Source organism: Aulonocara stuartgranti, assembly GCF_965226115.1.
Source record: "Aulonocara stuartgranti genome assembly, chromosome: 23".
Lineage (NCBI taxonomy): Eukaryota > Metazoa > Chordata > Actinopteri > Cichliformes > Cichlidae > Aulonocara > Aulonocara stuartgranti.
In genome coordinates, this window is record NC_138958.1 from 1,195,001 (window position 1) to 1,220,255 (window position 25,255).

At 44.6% G+C, this 25,255-nt stretch overlaps 1 protein-coding gene across 3 annotated transcripts in view; it reads right to left on the reverse strand.

Moving 5' to 3' along the window:
- The window catches only part of LOC309701024 (myosin IXB), a 56,964-nt gene that overhangs the window by 15,395 nt on the left and 16,314 nt on the right, over nucleotides 1-25,255 (reverse strand). For all 3 annotated transcript variants that reach the window (XM_082524980.1, XM_082524982.1, XM_082524981.1), the window contains exons 2-12: nucleotides 20,853-21,073; nucleotides 20,495-20,714; nucleotides 19,640-20,149; nucleotides 6,707-6,801; nucleotides 3,549-3,611; nucleotides 2,430-2,529; nucleotides 1,165-1,265; nucleotides 724-853; nucleotides 548-637; nucleotides 286-402; nucleotides 42-176 (exon numbers count right to left, since the gene is read on the reverse strand). In XM_082524980.1, coding sequence (XP_082381106.1) covers nucleotides 42-176; nucleotides 286-402; nucleotides 548-637; nucleotides 724-853; nucleotides 1,165-1,265; nucleotides 2,430-2,529; nucleotides 3,549-3,611; nucleotides 6,707-6,801; nucleotides 19,640-20,149; nucleotides 20,495-20,714; nucleotides 20,853-21,010 — 1,719 coding nt within the window. In that variant the 5' untranslated portion in view covers nucleotides 21,011-21,073. The remainder of the gene's footprint in view (nucleotides 1-41; nucleotides 177-285; nucleotides 403-547; nucleotides 638-723; nucleotides 854-1,164; nucleotides 1,266-2,429; nucleotides 2,530-3,548; nucleotides 3,612-6,706; nucleotides 6,802-19,639; nucleotides 20,150-20,494; nucleotides 20,715-20,852; nucleotides 21,074-25,255) is intronic.

Here is a 25,255-nt window from a genome sequence, read left to right on the forward strand (position 1 = left end):
GGCAAACCTCCTGACAGTGCAGCGTCCACTGCACGTCTCACCTGCTCCAGATTGAAGATGTGATGGTTGAAGTAATACTGCAGCTGCTCGTTTGCATAGTTGATGCAAAACTGCTCGAAGCTGTTGGTCTCAAAGTCCTCGAAGCCAAAAATGTCCAGGACACCGATGGATAAGCACTGGAAAACAACCAGAACGCCAAGTGAACGCCAGCGCCAAGCGAACAAAGGGAGGCGACCTAACTGGACTTTTCATGTCTTTGCACTTTCTGATGTGTGTGTTTCTTACTGGAACAGACTCCTCCATGTCTTTCTTATTGAGCAGTGCGTGATTGATGCGCAGGACAATCCAGTCAAATAAGGCGCTGTACAGAGATTTGGCCATAGAGTCTCGTGCTGTGATGGCCTGATAGGAGATAAAAGAGGGGGCGATGCACAGAGCGTTAGAGGCAGAAAAACCCAGAACACACCAACAGGAAGAAGAAATCCAAAGCACGAATAAAGAGGAAGTAGACGCTAATGAGAGACTGCACTGATGCTCCTGAGCCCACCTCAGAGTGTCTGTAGGGCAGGATCAGCTTGTCGTTGACCGTCACCGTCTTCCTCTTAGTCAGCGCCTCCACCAGCAGCTCCTCTTTAACCTGAGTGACATCAGCAGTTTAACAGTGGCAGCCGCACACACCTACACAAACTGAAGCACGGAGTCACAAACACACATTCAAGTTACCTTTAGTAGGTCAGAGAGGGTTGCCAGGACCTCTGGTGGGCCCACGTCCAAGCCTTCATCTCGGCCCGTTGCCTTCTTCGTGTAGGTCACGTTGCCAAGGTACAGGATGGCGGAGAGCACAGAAAAGATCCTGCGACACAATAATAACAATGACACACTTTAGAAAGAAGACAAACATGAGACACGTGTGGTGCTGGTCTTCAGCCCGAGCGTCCCTTTGAGCTGTGAACTGAATAGAGCCATTGTAGTAGCTGCACGCCGTCTCTAATAAACTGGCTGATTGGCTCATTAGCTGCAGAGACTGCCAGGCTCTGAAAAGTATCTTTGTTGTAATCTGGGGCTGGTAATGTGACTCAGTGCTCACACTAACATAACTCGTGTTTACAGGACTGAAGGCAAAGATGCTTCTGCGTGGAACAGCGAGGCTTTCACTTCACTTACTGTTTCTTGGTGGCGGGAAGGAAGCCGACCATTTCCATCGCCTGCTGCAGCCGTTCAAAATCGTGACGCAAATCTTCCTCATCTTCAATCTTAAAATTTTGCTGCGAGGAACAAGAACGAGGCAGTTATCGAGTGTTTGGAGATGGAAATAAAAAGGTGAAGCGCAAAACGGACACACGGGTGAAGGACGGAGGCGTGTGAAAAGCAGGTGGAGGAGAGGGGAATAACAACGAGAGAGAACAAAGGGCGGCTCATTAACATGCAGGACACACGGACTGCAGCTTGGCTGCATTCATGAATATATCAGGTCACTCAAAGGGAAGCACGGTGTGACTGTAGTGCAGGGGTCGGCCACCTTTCTGATGACGAGTGGCGTCTAAAGTTCCCTCAGACGTCACTGCGCCATAGCAACCGTGGCATTAGCAATACATGTAATAACGCTCTATATCAGTGGTTGTGTTTGTGTGTATTTCCATGGTGCTGATGCTGAGCAGACAGATCCCTGATGCGTTTGAAGCGTAAAAACTGCCAGCTAGCAACGCCTCTGTCACCGGTAGGCGGAGTGATTTTTAGCCAATTACAAGCTGAATCTGGTAGTTGGGGTTGTTAGCTGAGATAGCGTCATTAAGAAGCGGCACAACTAACGTGTCTACGCGAGCTAATCTGCGATGTGCACCGCTGGCCCGGCCATTTATTTTTGATGCACCTTCTCAGATTAACTCGAGTGCTCAGGGTGGCCGACCCCTGCTGTAAAGGCCACGCCCATGACCAGGTTCAAAGGTTAAAAATCAACAGGAAAGTTATTTGGTGGGCCGAAAACAGGAGACTGAAATTAAATGGAGAAAATAGTTTAGATAGGAAAGCTTGCTGATTCCTGATCTATCAAAAGAGACGTCACACTTTATCTGAAAATGCTTCATTTTAGGTATAAATGAGCTCATCAGCCGTCCTGATGAGTGTAACTCAAATCTGATTCCTTAATACTTAAGAAACATTTCCATTGCTGGTGGAAAAAACCAAAAGCAAAACGTGAGCCTGCTATGAAACATTAAAATGATGCAGGCAGCTTCCTAAATAAAACCTGCTTTAAATGTTATCTTAGCTAAAGCCCAGCTGCAGATCGAGCAGATGCTGTGGGCCAAAACACCAGACAAATATTTTAAATAAATAAATGTTGTTCATTTCCATATTTATCACATTTGTCACAGGCGGCCCTGGAGGAGGGCGACTGAGGCCCCTGTGGCGCCGGAGCAGCGACTCTGTACCTGCTTGAGGTAGAAATAGTCTTCAGGCGGCAGCAATTTGAACTCCTTTCGTTCTTCCTCTGAAGCGCCCAGCAGCAGGTAGTAAAACACGTGATAGTTCCTGGAAAAGGAAAAAAAAAACATGAACTTTACACCAAGTTATTACTGAGGGAAAAAGTTCCCTTCATTTTTATACCATTGCTGTTCATTAGTACATGTACGAGCTTATGGCCACAAACAGACTGAGTCAACACACTTTATAAAGTCTGAAGCTCGGTGCTGTTTACAGAAGTTTTCCACTGGCGCTATCAGCGAGCAGGTAGCTTTGTTGTATGAGCACACGGGAGTAATGAGTTTCCACACTTATCACTAAGAAACAATAACACCACCCAGCAGACGCACCGTCAACTGCAACTGCAACTATGTGATTAACGGCGCACACGGAGCAGGCGGCAGTGGGCGGGGGGTAACGTGACGTAATCGGCAGCAGTAGGTGAACAGATTTTCCAAAACTAGCTGTGAAAACCTCGACAGGAAGCTCGTCTCCCACCTAAAAACAGCTACTGGAGGCTTTTCTACACACACGAAGCATCAGCTGAGCTCCAGAGTTTAACGTGTGTTTTTAAGGACAGATACGCACACCTCCATGTGGCAGACACACATATACACAAAGGATAAACTAGTGTCAGTCCCACTTTTTAGATTATACTCTTTTAATCTTGTGTTTCTTTTAAAGATCATCATCAGCATTCAGCAGGAACCACTGATGTTAATGTCAGTTTATCTGTGACAGTCGGCCTCTTCCTTTGACTCACTGATAGATCCCACAGAGAAAACAGAATGATGAAGCAGGATTACGTCGCTCTGACTGCGTTTCTCAGTTACCAAAGTGAAATAACTGTTTGCATATTAGTCACACAAGCAGCGACAGACTAGCAGTCTAGTTGGTAGGAAACAGTGCAGTGAGCAACACGAGAGGCAGCGTCAAGGCGACGAGTTGGTTTCAATGTGCAGCAACGAATCTTCTTAACTGTTGGTCAAAACTTGCTTTTCAGTGTTTATTATCTGCAAATAAACACAACTGCAGGTCCTGGTTATATAAGACGACCTCATGAGGGTCAAGACCCCGTCATTCCTCACCTCTCATTCTTCTCCCTAGAGACCAGACGAGACTTCTCCAGGAGGTACTTCTCCACCACTGCCCTGCAAGATGGAGAAAAACACAGTGAGGGGGGAAGGATGAGAAAAAGCAGAAGGAGGATGAATCATCTGATCTAAAAAAGGTCACTCGGCTGTGTCTGTGTCTCCCAGGTCACTTGTGAAAGTGGGCTGCTAATAAAGACTGAGGGGAGGAGCAGGGGAAGTGAGGGCAGATGGTCAGAACAATCAAAGAGGGAACAAAGCTCTCAGATATGGTTGGACGTGTGTCATCACACAGCAACACGCCGGCCGCAGACAGCTTAGGATTCATGTATTTGACTGAATAGGAGACGGAGGGCAGTGAAAAAGCAGGCTGTGTTTTCACTGCAGTCGACAGATACGCAGCTTTATTTACCTGCTGCACCAGGCCAAGGCCATAAAGTTTGCCAAATCAGATTTTATAAGTCAAAGTTGGTTTTTCAGTAGCCAAGCAAAAACAGCACTGACGCCAGTCCTGACACTAAGAATAGAGCTGTGCTGTGAGAAACCGGCTTGCAGCTTCGACTAGAGACAGACAACGTAAAGTTCAAACGCTAGCTTACGTGCTCTGTGACGTCGGGGTGTAATCAGTTGTGCCCATCATGACCACAAAAACACCCACAAAATGCTGTTTATCATTATTATTGTAACAAACAAGATCGTCTGACGGGAATCCTGATCACGCTGCCCACAGATACTGAGGTAAGTTGCACTTGAACCTGTTAGAGGCTTCTGCAAACGTCTGAATGTGCACAGGCATGCAGGGGTGTCCAAGCAATACAACAGATGGTGCATCAATAACAATCCCTACTCATTAGCTGATCTGAGAACAGCTGATGTTTGCTGAACGTGAGCTGAAGAAGGTTGAGAGACGGAGAGCATAAAAACATGCAGACTGTCGGTCAGTTCAGAGAGCCGAGGCGAGCAGCAGCTTCCTCTTTGCTGATCCACTCCACTGGAGACGGAGAGACACACAGCCTTTGTCAAGTCTACAGAGCAGAGCTGTGGTGGCCTCCTGAGTCCTTAACCGCCTAGAAGAGTCTACACTAGAAAGAATAATGGTGGTGAAATATGCTGGGCGGTGTGCTTTGAGTAGATATGATATGTTCTGCAAGATAACGATCTTTGGTGGGAATCACAGAAAAGCCTCAGCCTGCTAAAATCGACTCCTCGGATCGAATTACAGAGCTGAGGCTGAGCAACGAGAGCTGGTGCTATCAGGCTGGGGATACCCACCTAGTGTGGAGCTGAACATCGTCAGCACAGGCATCAACGTGTTTATTCACCGCCTATTTTTAGGACCAGAGAATTAATCACTGTGTCAGTCATTAGTCTGAACACTGTACTAAATGTTCACTGCAGTTAAACAGGGCTCTAGAGTGCGACCAAATTTTTCAGTGGTGCGACTAAAAAAAAATATTTGGTTGCACCTGTGCGACCAAATGTTCGGGTAGCAAAAAATAAATAAATAAAAATCTGTAACCTTCCCTGTGGTCAACAGACACACATTTTGCCCCTATCGTGGACTAAACCAATCAGAGATAGTAAGGGGCGGGACCTCTCTGATTGGCCGTGGTCCAGTTGAAAGTGCAGGTGGAAGTGGGAGGTGAGTAGCTTGAATAAAGCGATATCAATTCATTAAATCCTGAATCGACTTTTAAATAACTGTGTTTTGCCAGAAACGCCAGATTCTCAGATTAAAGCTCACGAAACCATTTCAACAACAACCAAGCAGCAGATGAGAGCAGGTACACGGACTCCACACAAAGATGTAAACACAGACCGACGCATCAGGATCAGCTTTGTCTTTCTCGGCTTTCTCATCCGACGGCCCGTAGACGGACACGCTGTCGGAGCTCAGCGATCCTGATGCGTCCGGTCCGCGCTGTGATTACGTCTTTTTGCGCTGATTCTGAGCTGCAGGTTTTGTCTCTCTCCAGCCAAAATTCACCGAGCCAGCAGCAAAAGAAGCAGCAAACTGCGCTTCACATTTGATCAATGTCGTCATGAATTTTGCTGTTTTGCTTCCACGACTATTAAAATCACGCTCCATGCACAGCTAGCTCTCTCTCTCTCTCTCTGTACTTCAAGAACAGTTTCCCGTCTCCAATCTCTGTTTTCTGTATTATTCATTCGCTCATTACCCACCAGTCTACCGTTGTTTACAGCGCTGTGGCTGCTGTCTTTTTCTTTTCTTTTTCACTTAAATGACCTCGGACAAGAAAGCCTATTTTTTCTGTTGTTCAATACTGAAGAAATTTAAACTTTATATGCAGAACATTGTAGAATATTTTTAAGGTTTTCTGCTATAAAAAGCCAGACCAGGAAAATCTCCTTCATGTTTTTCTGTGTTTTATTCTCAGTTACTTTCACACAAAGGCATCTGCTGTGATGTTCACAATTCTGATGAAGTCAGTGCTGATAAATGATCAGAATTATAATATTTCTGACTCTTCTGGCTAAGTTGAATCGAATCGGGACTTTGAAAACCAGAATCGAATGGATTATAGAAATCAGTGATGATACCCAGCCCTAGTGAGCAGCCTAGGCAGGACAGACGTGGATGTAGCTGTAATAGGAAAAGAACTATTGCTAACTTTTCTGTTAAGGCCTGATCCTTCTGAAATTCATAGCCAGTGCTCTGACACGGTGTCATCAATCTTTGAATGCTGAAAAAGCACAGTGTATCCAGACAAACACATTATATTACATAAATTATTAGAAAATTTGTGTGCGCCTAACTTTTGTGCCGGTACGCCTAACTTTAAAAAGTTAGGCGTACCGGCACGCCCATGGCAAAAAGTTAGTCTAGAGCCCTGTTAAAGCTCGACGTGTTGCCTTTTTTTTTTTAAAGACGCTGAGCATCTGTTCCTCTGCTTTGATGAGGAAATGAGGAAGTGACACGGCTGACCAGACTTTGATGCAGCTCCTAACCAGAGTCTGGCTGCTGAGAAAAAGGAAGGACATGCTAGTGGTTGCAAGTTTCAGTCCATATACACACAGTGAACATAGGAAGGCCCATGTGACGCGGTAGAAAAGTAAAGAGGAAGACGCAGCGCTGTAGAGAACACGCACGCACGCACGCACACACACACACACACACACACGGTGTTACTTACCCTCTGACCACGCCGCTCTCCAGATAATTAACCTGGATGAATTTGCCAAAGCGGCTGGAGTTGTTGTTGTGGGCTGTCTTGGCGTTCCCAAAGGCCTGGAAGAGAGAAGAGGATTAAAGTCAACTACACAGAGCGCATCGATCTAACCAATCAACAATTTAGCCCAATGTTCTGGTCAAATAATGAGAAAAAATGAATTTAAGTGGTTAAAACTGCAGTCGGGCTTGTGTACAGGAGAAGACATCAGAACACACAGCACTACCAAAGTCATTTAAACCTCTGCAGCTTTTCTTTAAACTGTTAACCTTCAAGCCATCAGTGGAATCAGGACCTTTGCTGAAGTCACAACAACCCTCCATAACTACAAAGAGGCTGCACAGTCCTGGGTTAAACCTTGTTTTGAAGCTGAAACTGTAGAAGCGGGTGGGAGTGAGTGGGGTAAGCATCTGCAACTCATCTGAATTTGCCCTTTTCTTACTCTCATTGAATCGCTCTTTGCACCTCCTCGGGGTCAATGTGTGTGAGAAAGCTTAGGTCAGAAATGATAAATGAGGCTGGGGCAGACCCTCTGTACGGCCGTGTCACACCAACGTTTCTCTCCAGGTCTCGGGCCAATTGCAACCCAGCCAGAGGCGCAACGACCCCAGGCTCACCCAGCCTCTCTGAGGCGCCTTGTTTATTGCACGGATACGTTACGAGAATAGCACGTTTTCCCCCTCTTCATGATGAGATGTTCACATGGTCACACACAAACACAAAACAAGGCCACCACAGGGGAAGTTGACTCAATGCATGTTAAATAGGAAGTACATTCTGTTTTGTAAGGCGGTCGCAGGGTGAATTTGATACACTGGTGTCGGGGAAGATTGGAAAAAAGACTGCAAGTGCACACACGCACACACACACACGTGCACACACACACACGCACACACAAACACGACTGAGATTCCTTAGGATGAACCGTTGACCCATTTTCTTTTCTCCTGCATATTTACACCCCTTGTGCTTCAGCTCTGTCCGTGCACGCTCATCTGCTCTTTTTTGTTCTTTAAGCAAGAACAACTTTGATCAATTTTTATGTTTTAGTGCAAAAAAAGAACTCAAAATGTGATTTTAATATTGCCTTGAAGGAAGTGAGGGAAGAGTTGTTACTTGTTGATGGATGATGAAAGATGCTCACATGAGGTGTGTGTGTGTGTGTGTGTGTGTGCACGTGCGTGCGTGCGTGTGTGTGTGTGCACGTGAGTGTGTGTGTGTGTGAGAGACCAGAACAGTCTGCAGCTCTGAACTTGCTCAGACGGGGCCTCCACTCACCCACTCACGAAGGTTTTTCCCCTTTTTTTCTGCACACAATTTATCCAAGCTGTCTGCTTGTTCAGATCAACCATGCAGTTGTTTTTATTCTGTTTGCTTAAATGGTTTTCTTTCTATTTCTTCTATTCCCTATATGAAGGTCAGTAAATGTGTTCGGTGTCCAGCACCAAACCCTGGGAAATCTGTGCAGGACCCAGGCTGCTGCACGGAGGGAATTCTAAACATGTTGCAGCATCATTCGTATTCAAACATGCCCTTCATCAGCTCGTCTGATTGGTTTGAAGCGCAGCAGGTATGAGGAAATACAGCAGCCGTTTCGCTGCACGTTGTCTATGGAAAGACGAGGCCTAATAGGAACTCTTACGCAATATGGTTTGCCCTCAACAAGTTCATAAAAGAAGCAGAAAAAGAACGAGGCGGAAAAAAGGCACAACTAGGTGAAAGGGACCTTGGCAATCTACAGCGAGTGCACGCGCTGCATACAGAGAGCTTTCGGCCCACTTCTGTGTGTTTAGTCATTTATTTTAAATGAGCCCACATCCAAAGTATGAACTCCAAATGTGAATAGACGAAGCAGACAGACATTTAGATAAGCATTCAGAGTGGTTGTGATGTGTTTTTGTCCTTTCTCACATTCAAGCTTTAATATTGGTGAAACGATCCACCTGATATGAACCGTTTAAAAACATGTGGTTTCGACAGGCCGCAAAATCTGCTGTCAGTGACTGGACATCAAATATCTTTGGGACTTATCCTATGTTAGCTTCAGCAGAGCCAGACAGGTACCTTTAAAGGTTAATCAGCTCCATAAGGAATGGAATTTTAAAACAGTCCCTCAAAAATGAAAAACATACGCGGGAGACCGTGTCATCACACAGCGCACATTTCTCACTGATTTCGACCTGCAGAGAGCCGGTTTCACTGGTATCCAACTCCCCGTACATTCCCACTTTATCAGAGAGCCAGACCTACCAGTCTGAAGACTCACATCCCTATTTAGACAAGCTCCTCCCTCCCACACACACACACACACACACACACACACACACACACCCTTACAAAGAACACTGGGGGAGTGTCTTTCACTGTGCAGTTTATGAGCAGTTTGTCTCAACAAGCGAGTGTGACATGATATAATTTAAACACAGCTTAAACATGAGATGCAGTGAAAGCCTGCATAAACATGAAGAAACCAAAACAAAAGAAAACCCAGCGTGGAGGGAAAGTTTGATTTTGCACAAGATTGGATGTTTTGTGACTTTGCTGCCCTGAAAGTTGTTGTATTTCCCCATTTTCTGCATAGTTTTAGCGTGCACACTGACGCCAAAGCGGAACGTTAAGACAACTTTGTAATCAGTGAAGATGTGTCCCGGAGCATCGCTGCATCCTTTCAGGTTTTACAGTTCAAAAGAGCTTCAGTTAAAGTTTCCACAGGCGCTGCCAAGGCCCTGACACCGACACCTCGCTACAGCAACTGCCAGTTCCCACATTCACAGCGGACAACGGCAGTCACTCATGCAGAAATGACTCAAAGTGCTAGGTGGACATGTTTACTCGTTTGGCAGCAGAAAGTTTAAACTAAAAACTATATCTGTCATGTTTTTGAAGCCTTAGACACACTCATCTATTACCGGTTACATTGGAAAACCAAGCAGCAGGGATCTATATCATCGCTGGCATAACGCTGAGGCGAGGCTGATCGGTGCTTAGAGACAAAATAATCGCTTTGTTGTTGACATGAATGTGAGAAATGCTTTGGAGAGATCACATGATGTTGGCAGCGATTGAATCCAACCACATCTCTGCACAGTTCTTGCTCTAAGCTTGGCTTCAGGCTGCCAATATATCCCACTGACTACGCTTAAACCCTTCGAGCTCGTCTGAACCGCCGACAACGAACGGATTCTTTCAAGCATCACAACGCCGTCGACGTCAGAAACAAATACTTCCATCTCCTGTAATCTTTCTAGACAAAACAAACACAATGATGCCGGTTTGGACAGAGAAAAGTTGTAGAAGTAATTTTTGGGGAGTTTTCTAATTAGATTTATTGATTATTACAACAATCACACACAGAAATGGCAACTTATGCTTTTAAAAAGTAGGGCAATTATCACCTGGCAGCTACACAGCACTAAATCAATTCCTGGATGCATGGTGGTAATAAAGCGGTGGTGGTAGTCGTGGTCGAGGGGAAAAAGTAATCGCTTCAGTATGCAAAGGCTGATTGTAACAAATTCTCCCTATTATTAGCAAAGCCTGGAAAGCAAATCAGAAACTGACAGAAACCAACTTAAAAGCTAAATGATGGAGTTTTGCTCTGGTGTAAAAAGTCGTTTTTAACTCTAAACCATCTGCGCCCAACTTAAGTTTCACAATAAACTGCACAATTGTCTATATTTTAGGAACAGGATCTAAAAATACTGGCACCTCCGCAGAAGCACAGGCATACTGAATCTGCAAGCAGGAACAGCTACCACGAGAGGAACCAACCGGCGGGGTCACGAGGAGTCATTCTGCACAATCCATGAAGGAGGAAACGGGCACACACGACTTTTTCTCCGATTCTCATTTAGTGCAAGAATGTCAGCAATTCTGATCTTTGTGAAGTGTGTTTAGTCTGAACTAGGGTTAAGTGACGAGCGCAGCTGCCGAGTCGGTCGTGGAAACGGCAACAAGCGGTGATGATGAAGGAGGCGCAGAGTTAAAGGATGCATCAGCAGGAACATCGTTTCAGTCTGCTGCGCGGGAGCATTTTGTGCTCTCCAAAGATGACGGCGGATAAACTGAGCGCGCTACCACTGTGCAACACGTGGGGCTCATGCTATCGGCGGCACGGCACCTACGGAGACATCGCCACGGTGTGTTTACTGGCAGCGCAAGGAAGACAGCCGGGTAGGAAAGAACAACGTCTACTCCCTGCAGCTTTTAAACAGTCAGGGCTAAAAGCTACAACCAAAGCAGGAGTGTGGGAGGTTTCACAGCTGAGGATGCAGCCTAAAGCTGCTGCAAAGCATTCAGGATTTCAGGGTATCAATGAAGTAACAATATCCCCTCCAGATGACGCTTCAGAAAAGACACAATGAGGAATTTTTACCACACCACGTGGAGCTCTTACTAAAGCAACCTCTGACCCTAACCTGCAGAACCACTGAGTTTTCTGTTTACATCGCAGCGGAGATGGACCGTGTCACTCTGCAGGCTCGGCCACACACGTTAGCGTCTCGCTGACGCGCCGACAAACGGTGACGGAATGGAAATGAAGGGCAAAAGCACATCCCTGTTATTACAGACGAAACAACAACACAACAAATGCAATCAATGCAGCAGCTGAACTGGGGCGTCAGATTGTGTGTCTCAGTAAAACAGGCTCCTGTTTGTCCACTGAAGCACAGCAGCCAGCCGTGCCCTGAAAACCGAGCAGGAGAAGCTGGAATGGCCTGTTCACAAGCACGTGACATGCTGGAGCGCTATGTAGAACAGCAGGAGAGTCTCATGCACAGAAACTATGTCAAGGATACTGGAGAACCTAATTAAGGTTCTCAAACCTCTGAAGGGTACAATGACTGATGAGCACAGAAACCTATCAGCCCTTTGCAGAAGGTTATATTGAAATCCATGACAGCTCCACCATCACAGAGCTACAGTCCTGGACGGCAGACGCAAAGATCTGCACAGAGCCGGATCCTGGATCCAGGATGTAAGTTAAAGCGCTTTTAGGGTTCACAGACTTCAGAACTATTTCCTCTTTTATTTAACGAGACAATCTAAACCCACAGCAGTTCATTCTGATAATCACGGCCGATATGCCACAGTCAGTCCAGTCTGTGTGATGACCTTGCACAGAAGGTATCAAGCCTGCTGTCATAACTGATAACGCATCTGCAGCTTCTGAAGGAAGGCCTTTGGTCCAGAGCCTCGGCGCCGAGTTCAAGAGGAACCTCCCACTGCAGCCATCAGATTTCTGACATGCCTTATTTTTTCAGGCTGAATAATTTTTGATGATCATCTTTGATGGTCATAAAACTTTTTCCAGTGTTGCACTCTGCAGAAAAAAAATGTTGCTAAAGCCAAAGTGCTGCTCCCACCTCAGAGCCTTTTTGGGTCCATCTAAAACAATAGATGTGAGTCGGCAAGGCTGATTCATCGGACTGAAAAGTAACATTAAGCAGGACATGAAGTGAAAAGGTTCAAGAGGTATGTTAAAGTTTTCATGCACCAGTTTTGCTCCTCTTGTGGTTTGGTGTTTTACCAGATTGGAGTCATTTTAAGCCACTCCACCCATGTCTAGATGGGGACCACATCAAACCCCAGCCTGTGGTGTGGTCACAACACACGAATAGACCCTGAAGTGGCACAGCTGACATGTACTGCTACATGTCAGCTGTGTGCGGACTGCAGGGCGAAGCATGTTCTGCTTTTCAGCAAGATGCTGAACGGTATGATTACAGGAGGCCTCTGCATACGTGTGCGTTTATAGGACGGCTGACTCATGGGCTGGCACTGTGACTTAATCACAGTAATGCCAGCTTTCCCCAGACTCACACACAATGCCACCCAGCCTGAATAACTACTCATAAGCAAGAGATAAACAATGGATCAGCAGATGCTATGGCCTCCTCTGCACTTCCTGAACTACAATACAATACTCTGGCCTGCCCACACCCCTCAAGACTCTGAGCTAACAGTAGACAGAGTTACTGCTGCTACTTCCCATGTCGTAGCGACTTCCTGTTTGGTGCTTCGGGATAACAGGAACTTCCTGTCTGAAAGAGTGAGCGTGGCAGGAGGAGGCTTAGGATCTGAAAAAGGCATATGTGCTTGAGTAAGATGTTAAGCTTCCAGCACAGAGCTTTATATTACATAACCAACAGGCCACCTATATTCACGCCTTTATTTAAACTGTTCAACATTTCTCAACTAATTTCTTTGAATATGTGTCACATTTTAAAACGACCACATTTAGAAGAGAGAGTGACAGGTGAAACGTTCAGCTGGTACTTTCACTTAAAATAAATAAAAAACTAGAATTCCACTCGAACGCCGATCTGTGCCCTTCTTAGACGGGCTGATTGTGCGATTAATCGCACAACGACCCACATTACTCATCACATAATTGCATCAAAAGACACTGAGGCCACAAAAAGACAGCTATTTGCCATAACTGCCAGTTGTTGTCCACACCGTACGGTCCAATACAAGCTAAGCCAGCACATATTCCACGATAATAACTGTATGATTATTAGTGTGATGACAGAGCGGTGCAGCATTGTGCGTCTGTAGGAATTCACTCACTTTCAGAGGCAGCTTCAATTAGAAGAACTGAAGTTCTGCTGGTTTCATTATCCATTGTGTGTTACAGCAGGCACACATCCTGTTGCTACTTACAGTGCTGAACATATTCATTAGACCACCTGCCATAAAAACACATTTTTCTGTTTAGGAATGCAAGTAAATAACTGATTTGGTATCTAAAAATAACAATGTGCTTTACTATTTTTCTATAAATTCACAGATGGCAACAATTCTATTTTAGCATTAAAAATTAGGATCTTGCACTCACTAGTGGACTGACCATTAGAGAAACAACATTTATGACATAACTAAGGAATAATGGAGTCTCTCATATCAGGAGCTTTCATCTGCATGAGAAAACAAACTGTTTGCACAGCGTTGCCTGGCTTTCTCTGCATCCGTCTGCGGGACCACGATTGACTCAATCATGCTTTTATCCTGAGCAAGCTGCTTAACTGCTAATATGCTTGTGTTGTTGAAATGAAAAGTATTCAGCAAAGTGTTGCAATGGACTAGAAACTGTTTGTATTATCACTTTTTTTTAAATAACTGAGAGACTTTAATTCTCTTTCCAGCATGCATGAATCTGCACCAGAATATAATCAAAATATTTTGTCTGTTCTAAAGTTTAAAGCTGCATATTTCACCCTCTCAGGAGTATAAGATCATTCTTAACCACAGCTTTCAAACGCACAGTTCTCCTATATGAAAGCCATCTTGCTTAAACAGAGCCAGGCCCTACTGGCAAAAAAAGAAAAAGATGGCTTTAAAGTCTGGCAAAAGAAAACAAAGAAGCCAAAAGAACCACGTAAGAGAGGCTCAACCAGTCGAACCGGTTCACGAGTGGAAGCACAGCTTTATTGCTTTTCTGCAGCTTGAAGCTTTTATTTGTTCCATTATTTTCAGGACAGAGGCTGAAAAATTAAAGAACAGAGCAGCATATAGAAAAAGGGGGGCGCTAAGTAGGACAGGAGCTTTGCAGATGGTTTCAGGTTGTGGCCATTCATTCTGCCAGCAACAGCACGCAGCCAGCACCACACATGATGATCTCACCTCGTCAAAATGTGGGCCGGACCTTTAGGCCTCCCCTATAGCTCGATGACACACACGTGTTCAGATACACAGTCACACACTTTCCACTGCTGTAACCTGACCAGCCTCCAAAAAAGGAACCAAATTAAATCCTTTTGTAAAAATTCCTCCATTTGGGCAAAAACACTAAAAATAGTATAGAACCCTCTAACGACGTCGACAGAGCCGTGAGCGCTACGAACCTTAAAACGACCAGAACTTCTACACTCATTACTTAGGAGGTTCATCCAGCTCAAACACAACCTGACTAAAGTAAAAGAGATGATGAATAATCACTCAGGCTGAAAGGGTGAGTGACCAGTCAGATTACTGAGGCCAGATTCTTCTTGTAAAACAATAAAGAGGAGGAACTATTACGCTATGACAGTTTAGTTATTAAGAATTCTTGGATGAACGGTCGTCTTTGGGTCGCCTTCTTTGTCAAAAATCACCTTATTGATTTACTTCTGTGCTTTGTGTCATTATGTTGGTGACTCACCCAAACACTCCTAAGCTTCTGGGTTTGGACTGCTGCTCTGACAATCTGTAAATGTTTGGATTAGAGCTGGGCGATAGAACGATAACGATATGTATTGCGAAATAACTTTTTCTCGATAGAAAAATGTAACTATTGCGATAGGCCTCATCGCTCTTGTCCTCTTAAAAAGAAGAACAGCCAATCCAAATTAAGTAGCGCAGAGCCGAACCAATCACAGCCGCAGCGTCACGTCACGTGACTTGTTACGTACAGGACAAGTGCCAAGCCGCACATGCGTATTTGTTTGGGAAGCAGCCAGCCGCCGTGGCGTCCGGGTAATGGAGGAAATGAGTGCGCCGACTAGAGAACGGTCACGCTCTCGGTTGATTTAAGGTTACCGAAGAGAAAACAGATGATGGTTCCAACGCCGGAGAGATTGTCGAACGGAAGAGCCACAGAAGTCCCGTAGTGTGAAGGTGTTTCGGCTATTTCAAGTCTGACAAAAACAGAGCAGCTGCACTGTAAATTGTGCCGAAAGCAAGTCTGGGAACACAATAAAGCGGTGCAGCTCAGTCTCTGACTGGAAGCGCTGATTCGTCATTCGGCTTTTGTCAGACTAAAGTAACTGTTAAAACTGTTTGAAAAGCTCAGCTATACAACAAGGAGAGATTGAGAATTTCCTTTTAGTTCTCAGTTTATTTGATATTGACAAAAGTTAGTCAGTTTTGTCTGTTCTTCTGTAAAACAAACTAAGATTTATTTTTAGAATTAATATTTTGTTTCTAAGTGGAATTGACAGTTTAGTCTGTTTCGTTTGTTCTATTTTGAAACTTAAACGCTTTAGCGGCTGCCTTTTGTGTAGTTTGCAATATTTGCCTTTATTTATCTGAAAAAGTCTCATGTTCCTTAAGTACATCTACCCTGTTGAACTTATTATGGGAAATAAATATTTTAATAAAAACAAGCTGCTGGTTATTTCACATTTTACTTGTGAGCAACGGCACATTTAAATCTTACAAATATAGTTATTTGGCTGATATCGTGATAGATATCGTTATCGCCTGAAATGAAAAAAACATATCGCGATATGAAAAAATCTCATATCGCCCAGCTCTAGTTTGGATGCAATTTTTAATACTTATTCCTTGAAAGATGGCGAGACATCAAGTCTGTAGAAGGAGAGCCCGAGTAGCCAAACCACGATGCTGCCTCCGCCGTGCTTCACAGCTGGGTGAGATCCTCCAAACATCTTTGTACATTTTTGCCACAAGTTCGACTTTTGTCTCATCTGTCCAAAGAGAATTGTGATGCGGGACAGCCAGGTGGCCGTTTGTGCCACGGTGGTTTCCTTTGTGGTCTCCTAACCAGTGTTTTTTCCATACTGGCCAGACCAACAAGTATTTCAGCAAGCTGCAGATATTTTTATTCATGAGGTTTTTCATGTTTAAAGAACACCTTCTTACAAATTAACTGTATTTTCTACAGAAAAGTTTCAGCTATCGTTGTAACACTTTTTCTAAGACCCTTCCTAAGTTGTTGCGCCAGCACACCTCACACATTCAACCTCATGTCCTTAATTAGAACAAACAACTACAAGAAGCTTTTAGAGAAGTCGTTAGCACAGAGATCAACTCAACAATTCAGCCTGGACTGCATGTTCGCCATGTGCCTGGTACGCCTGCAACCTATAGACGCACACATTAAGGTAACAGGTGATCTGAAACTGGCCGCCTTCCTCTATTAGCCTCATATCCTGCCACCTGCCCTGAATTTGAAAAGCAGGAGAAAAATGGATGCATGGCATTTGGCCCATATTTAATAAGTAAATACTGCAGAAATTCAAAGGGTTCCCATTACATTTGTGTGGTATTGGTATACAGGGAACATTTGATTTCTGAGTAAAGAACATTTGCTTCATGTCAGCCATCTCAGCCGTTTTCACATGAAGAGTCTTTCAGCAGGCTAACGCTAAGGAGCAAACCTTAAAAACACTAAAGTTTCCACGTCTCTAAGTAAAACCCATCTTTAGCTGCTGTAATGATGCCAAGAGGAAATGCACAGCTGGTCAATATCCCGGGCGATTGCGTGACCGGTCCCAGATGCAACCCAACCCGATCGCCATTTCCTCCGCTGACCAGGCCAGTAAAGGCCAAACTCGTCTCCCTGTCTGGCCCTGCAACCACAGCTCTGGACTGACATAGCACACACCCATTGCATTCTGGGAGTAAACGGCAGAGAGGCACTGTGTTTGCCAGAGGGACCAGAACTCTGCTGATTGAAGGGGAAAAGCCTCTGCTGCCTCCTCCCCTTCTTCCCTCAACCTGCCATCCAGAACCAAAGACTCTGACAGAGTGACACACATCAAGGGACCCAGGCTGCGCTCATTCAAATGCATCTGAATAAAGCAGCAGCAGTTCTGTGAGGAAGAGCTCGAATACTGAGTCAGGGGTGGCGTCAGAGATGGGACAGATGATAGATGAACACACTGAGTTACTGCAAGTTATGGCAAACCCTCTGTTCTTGCCATTCAGCCAACAGCTTGTGGCCAGTTCTTGTTAAACTTCTTTTTTTACTTAGTTCTGTTTCCAAGCAGTGCGTGCTCTACAGACTTACTTTCAGAGATCGGGGTGGGGGGTTCGCTTCTCTGCACCATTTTGTGCTCTGAATAAACCACATTCCACATGCGGCTGTTCTGACTAGAGGTTTATTTTTAGCCCCACTTCTGCAACATTAAAACTGAAAAATATGTAGAGATTTACTTCCAAATCAGGACCGAGAGTAATCGCTTCCCCACTCTGACGAAGGCTATCAAACTAAAAACAAGTAGTGGGATTTCTGCTTTTTGTCTACTTGGCATTTAGGTGAATGTGCAGCAGGGCTTTCCAGCCTGAAATCTCATTGCAGCCGCAGACAGAAGCTTTTTATCTGTCATCATCTGCACACAGCATCATGGTGAATTCAGTCGATGCTGCAGGGCTAACACACTGTGGAAAATATTCAAAGCTGACTTAATCTACAAAATACAATGTAAGACAACACTCACTGCTTATAAGAGAGTACAAAGAGACGATGATGTGAATGCTGAAAATGACTTGACAATAATAATGCTGCTCGAGGTCTGACCAGAGGTAAATTCTTCCATATGTGAAAGTGGAGGAGACCCCGTTTCTCATTACGCCGATGAAAAATAAACAAAACCAAGTCGACTCTGTTCTTTGCCACGTAGCTCCGAGTTTCAGCTCGAGCAGAGGCAACAGCTGCACGTTATGCTGCAGCGCTTTGTTAAAACAATGTAAAAGTAGGCAGCTGTTAGCGTTTACCTACATATTTGCACGATTTATGTTTTTTATGTTGTTTTTTTAAACTGTGATAGCAGCCTGACGGACAGAAGACTTCGTGTAATGAGCTCCAAAGTGGACATTTGAATATGTGCATGCATGTCGTGCAGTTCATCTGATTAGCACCGCCCTTTCCTGTCCTGAGACGCGCTGTTCAAAGACCCGGCCACGCCTCTGTGCTGTTTTTATACTATGGAAAATTCTTTTTTTTAATCATTCGTAATTACCCACCAGCGACTTACACCAAGTGCTACGTTTCACTTTGTTTATCGTTTTGGTTCAGTCTCAGCTGTCAGCGGTTGTAGAGCGAGTCAGTACAAGTATCCAGTTTCTCACAGCAGAAAGCAGGAACACGTACGGTCACCTGACCGAAACTTTGACAAAAGTCCGTTTGGTCAAAGTTTAGGTCCAAATTAAACGGGCACATATTTCTCCTGTCAAAGACAGAAGTCAGAGAAAAGCTGTGTTTTACCTTCAGCCACGTAAACCAGCACTGCAAATGTAATCAAAATCATCTGTGCGCTCAAAAGCAGATAGGAAACCAATACAAAGCCTTTTATCTTGCCTGGCTTCCCACAGCATTTTCAAAGGCAATGAAGCAACATGATGGTGTTAATAAAGCAACTTCCCTTTTTTTCATTTCTTCTTTCTTTACCTGCTTCTTTCTTTATGCCACAGACATTTACACTGTACAAAAACAGGCTCTGTCATGTTAGCCCACGCAGCAGCCTGAAAATAGATTTCCTCAGTTCGACATGAGCTCAGATGTTTTCACCATTCATAACTACAGACATATAAACCTGTGAAATATCTCCAAATGTAGCTCGCTGCAGTTTTTTCATCTCGTGTCTGTGCTTTTGTACGTCTAAGCAAAATCATGAGTCACTTCTGAGGAAGTGCTCTCACCACTCGATGTGACCTAATCAAGAGAGCAACTGACTGAAACCAGTGCAGTAAATAAGTATGGCACTCTGAGGAGCGACGCCCATGTGGAGGCACCTTAAACCTGCAGTGGTTCTAAGGAAGTGGAAGTGAGATCGTGTAGAAGTCTATGGGAAAACTTATGTGACCCATTACTTCGGTAAACACTTTCCTAACGAGTTTATAGTCTCGATTACTAATTTCAGGTCTTCTTCAATACAGACTGATGCTCATTTTGTAAATTATGGTCCAATATAGATTAAAAAATGACAAAGAAGCGTATGCCTAATGATGTGGCAACCTGTGTGGACTTCAGCTCTCAGTCCAAACCATCTTTTTTCTGCACCCGTGGGTCTATGTAAACATTTTTAATATACTTTCTTTAGTCCCTGCAGCTGGATCAGCTAAGGTTTAAGGCATGGCAAGGCTAGGCTAATTCAAATTAGCTGAGCTACAGTTCAATTAAATTGTCCACTGGAGTAGAGACAGACCCAGCCATCACACATAGCATCTTACCTCCAGAACTGGTCCAGCACCCAGGATGGTCCTCTCCACCCCGCTGGCGTAGCCCTTCTGGCTGAGAGCAGTCAGACAGTGGATCAGGAAGTTGGTACTTTGGGTCTTGCCTGAGCCACTCTCCCCAGAGATGACAATGCATTGGTTGACCTTCTTCCTGAGCATAGCATAGTAGGCCACATCTGCGATAGCAAAAATATGAGGCTCCAGTTTGCCCAGCTGGTGGTTCTCGTACATCTTGACGTACTTAGGGTTGTAGATGGGCAGGAACTTAAAGGGGTTGATGGCGATGAGGATGCTCCCTGCATAGGTATAGATCTTTTTCTTGTGAAACCGTGTGCGCAAGTTGTTTAATATGCTGTCCTCATTGAGGACGGGGAGGTTGCAGAGGTCTGCAAAATCATCCTGGGGAGGGGGAAGGAAGCCCCTGGCAGCGAGCCGCTGTGCCTCCTGTTCCTTGGACAACATCGGGAGGTGGACATAACGGATTGAGCCATCACGATTCCTCTCCTGGATTAAATTATAAAGACAAAAACAGCACGTATTAGCCGTCTACTCGTCAAACTGACACACTGATTTCTTGAGACTGTTAAAAATATTCCGGGCTGTTTGCATTCCTTCAAACTGGCCAAAATCATCAAGGCCAGGGCCAAACAGCACTCGTCTCACACATGCTGCTGTTACATGTGCTGGAAAAATGATTTTCTCGCCTTTTCTGTTACATTTTCCATAAATAGTCTGCAAACTTGTATCTAGGGTTTAACAACTTGCTGTTTTTTCTCACTAAAGGAGAAACAGAGAGTAGAAGCACGTTGACTGAGCCGACTGTAACGTGTCGTGTGCTGTCAACTCTACCTGTAGTAAGAAGTAAAAGCCAAGGCTCTGAGGGTGTTGCTCCTGTGCTTTTCGAGGCCACAGCAGGAACCTCTGTACCGGCAGGTCTCCGGCCTCCAGCACCCACTCTTCCCCACCACATTCCTTCACCTCTGCCAGCACGTACAGGCGTCTGGGGTCCAGCCCCAGTGCCGTAGCGGCGTCCGAGATCACCGAAGCAGCCGTTGCATCCTTCTGCACTCTGATAGAAGCAGGGCAGATTAAAAAAACTATTATAAATAAGTTGTGCAATAACTTTGTGCGCATAAAAATAAATGAAGCAACGACAAACTAACTAAACCGTTGATGCTGATGTTTATTTTCCAGGTGAGATACTCACTTGAGGTTGCAGCAGGTGGATGGGTAAGCAGCCAACCTCGGATAGATCTGGAGCGTGTATGAGCGGCCATCCTGATCGACAGGGTTAGCTTGCCCGCCTCCCCCGCCTCCCCCACCTGCAGTCGTTGCCATGTTGGCAGCGCCATCTCTGACACTCATTCTGAGCCAGGGGGTGTGGCCTCAGCATGCCGCACACACCGCTTCTCTCTCACTACGCAGCACCTGAAGAAGACAGATTACAGATAAACATTGGTGTCAAGCCTAAAGAAGACAGTGCTGAGTTTCCCACAGAATAAGACTACACTTGTGCAGCTGAGGCATGTTCCAGTGCAAGGATGAAAGGAGTGACACTACCTTTGCAGACATTAACAGGTGATGGTGCATGTGTCCAACCCAATCATATGGTCACAACTGCACACATCCATTTGCCTCAATCTGAGTGTGGCAGGCAAATATCTTCAGTTTGCCTCCTGCACACCTTCACACAGGAGTCAAAGTATTTCCAGTATAGTCACAAAGTATGTGAAAGAGGCCACCTCCTCCCACACGTGACATGTTAAAATAAAAACTCTTCTCACATTGTCCAGAGCTTATTTACGAACATGACTTTTTGAATTCCAATATAAATCGTTTTAGCGTTTCACAGGTCTAAACAATGAATCAAGCACAAAGTGAAATAGTTTCTCTTCAGTATCAGATTTCATCTGTGGAATTTCACCCACAGAATTTCACTCCAAGTATCCTGCTGATTAACCTAGCAGACAGCTCTATATAAGTAAATGTAAGAGTTTGGTAGGTCAATATATGTTGATTTAAATATATTTGACTGAAAAAAAAAAAGCCCTTCCATGTTTGCGGTCTTTAAAAACAGCTCAGTCATCTAAGTAGGTCAGACACATCCATTTCAACGAGAGAGAAAACGACGCGTTTGTCAAGCATCAGATGCATATTATTGTCACATCACTTACGTCACACGGCCTTGCTAGGGAAACCATAAGTTGCAGCTGCAGATGCTGCACAGGAATTCAACCCTTCCGCTTAGTGATAGCAACAAAGACACAAATGCTGAGAGCACTTAGGGCAAGCCACAACTGGGCTAATGACTGCACATGATTCAGTCTTAAAAAACAACTACAGTAATGTATGCTGCACCACTTGGTTCAGGTCTAATTAAGTTAAGCAACTCTGGACCACAACGACTCATCTCTATCTGCCAATGACTTGATTTTCACTGCTGACATGTTGCCAACACAAAACAGTCTTTGCACAACTTCCAGCAGATCACCGAGAGCTGTTCACTCCTTACTATGGACTTGACTGACTTCATCACCACGGGGAAGCTCCCAGACTCGCCCTCATGCTGTAAGGGACAAACGTCTTCATGACGAATCACATGATTGGCACAACTGCAGTAACATTTACTGCAGTTAAACTGCAACACAGTCAGACACCGGCTCTTTCAAAGCATCGGCTAAACCGTTTAGATGTAATATTGCAGTTCAACAGCATCATCTCATCGTTCCAAAGGTTTATTTAAAAAGAAAAGAAGAAACCACGCTCTCATTTCAGGTTACCAGTATATTAACCAGTGAAACCTGCCTATTTTTATCACAGCAGAAGATATGTGTATTTAGGCTGTAAGTATGGGAGGTAGGTTATTACCTGCATTAACATGTTTCAATCTAAAATCTATTTAAAAGCAACAGCTTTGCCCACACAGCAGACCCTGAGAGGAACTTTCTGCAACTTCTTGTTGCACCATGAAGTGATGATGATGATTTTAGTGCTCTGGCAGTTTAAGTCTTTTAATGGAAACTCTGTCTCCATCATGGGCTTTATCGCCCGTAAAGCAAAGAAATACTATTTAAGTGACATAGTGTCCATGTGTGAGACTATATGAAGGGAGGCGTGACTGCAAACAGGAACAGGAGAAAAACAACATTATTACTCCTGCTGCTGGAGACAAACATCGCTGTGACCATCATAAAAAAAAAGAAAAGAAAAGATGGTGATCTGAATTCTCTCAGAAATAAAGTTTCTTTAAAGTTTGAGGTTTTCAGTCAGAGTTTTTATTGGTTCCTTGATGTCTTTTAAATAAACTTTGTATGGCTTTAAATCTGTTTGTGTGTGTTTAGCTGTATCTTGAAGTGAATTGTATGACATCAGCTGGGACATTATTTTAACCCCACCCCCAAGTTAAGCACTTCTCCAGTTGGTGGACCACACGTGCTGCCACCCGGGTTTTCTATTGGCGGTTCCCCTGTTAAAGTCAACAGCGCCCACGCCCCAACAGCATCGTTACAGACTCATGCAGAGCCTAACTGCATCCGAATCATTGTAAAGTGTCACTTCTTTGAATCTGTTTACTTTAGACTAAAACAACTCTGGAGATGTATGAGTATCTCAGGCTGGCACGATGACTCAAAGTCTGGCTGTTATTGCAGATTCATTAGAAGTCACCTGGAGCAGAACTGAAGTAGTGCTGAGCACTGATTCACTGTAACATCCAGCTGGGTCACAGCCAAAGAATATAATCCAAGTTAATGCTGTCTATCACAAACGTAATGCAGAACAGTGATCTACAGGTCAGCTGAGTGTGAATCACAGGAGAAGCAGCTGGGTAAAGTTTGCAGGTGATGGATCACGTAGCGTGGCTGTGCATCAGTAATGCACGCTGCGCTCGCTGCGAGCCCCCTCTTGGGGAAACGTGAACCTGGCTTAAATCGCTGCAGGGTGAACAGCCGGCTTTGGTAAACCGATCCTGGCTCGAGTCCTGTAAGTACCAAGACGGATAGTTTATCATTTCTGTCATTGAAGCAGACGCAAAAAAAGGGAAAGTTTTACTCACAGAAATCCCCAAATTAAGCACCGCTACAGAAAGGAGGCACTGACACATGAGGTTTCTCAATTATGAATGATTAATTTCCCCATCATAAAGTTTGTTTTCAATTAAACTCTTTGGTGAATGACAAAAATCGTGAATACAGAGTCAGTCTGCAGATAGTTGGCTAGCTCAGATAAGATGACATCGCATTTCATGTGCACAAAAATCCAGTTGTGCAACGGTAGCAAAGCCAATGTTCTGGCTTTTCCCTGACTCGTTAATTGCAGGAGTATCTGCTGAAGAAAGAATAATTACACAACAATTAGCATCTCATGAAGAAATTCATGTTTTGGATTAACTAAGAAAGCAAAGCAAACCACACGAGGCTACCCAGCAACTGATGTGTTCTAACCAGTTAATCTGGAGCCTTCATTGGTCGTTTGTGTTTCCTGCAGTTTTCTTTTGCCTCTGTGATAAATGAGCATCATCTGTTCACTTTAAGTTTAACTGGAAAAAAAACATACAGCAGGGATTAACTCTATAACGCGTACAAAAGAAACTACATAATATAAAATGGAGAAATACAAAAATGCAACAACAAAGACATCTTCATGAAGCCAAGTCTGTAATTATCGAGGCCACAGTTGAGAATTAGAGGAAAAGGAGAGCAACTTCAGACTCATGAGCTTGTGGCTCTGCCAGGCTTGCTGACCACAGTCCCAAAAACATGCAAGCCTGTAAAATGCCAAGGCATGCAAAACTTTAGAGACCACAAAGGACAGCACAATCATTATCCTCCATCATGAGCTCCGTCTGGTTTGAATCTTTCAATAACTCCTGAGCGGCTCTCTCTACGCTAGCTTTAACAGAGAAAGCACACGGCTACAGTATCCGTATGCAAGGCACGAAGATTTGCAGCTCAATTTGAGCAGCAGTGCACAGAAGGAAAATCAAATATATCTTAAAATAAAAAGGTAGTGACAGAAAAAAGAGAAGAAAAAAATCTGCAGACACAGGCAGGAAAAAGTAAACATCTACGAGTGGTCTCAGGGGACAATCAAAGGAGAAAGAGGCTTTGAGATAATAAAGCTTCCTCCCTGCAGAGGAGATCCTCGGTGATGATGCCACGCATTCCTCAGATAAGACTGTGGGGCGTCTGCTTTGCGTAGGCTTAGCCTGGCACTTCAGCTGCTTACGAGGGGCTGATAGAGAGGGGCTTTTTACCTGCTTACTGTGGGCAGCAGAACACAGTAATAACAAGCTCTGCTGCTAATTAAAATCAGACACTGCTCACCCCCACCTCTGCATTGTCCAGCCAAATACCAAATACAGCTTCAAATACCTCGGAGTTCACATCACGCAGGACCTGTCATGGTCCTGTCACATCAACACCGTGGTGAAAAAGGCCCGACAGCGTCTCTACCACCTCAGACGCTTGACAGACTTCAGACTGCCCTCCAAGGTGCTCAGGAACTTTTACTCGTGCACCATAGAGAGCATCCTGACGGGAAACATCTCAACCTGGTTCGGGAACAGCACCAAGCAGCACCCAGGAAGATGGTGAAGGACCTCAGCCATCC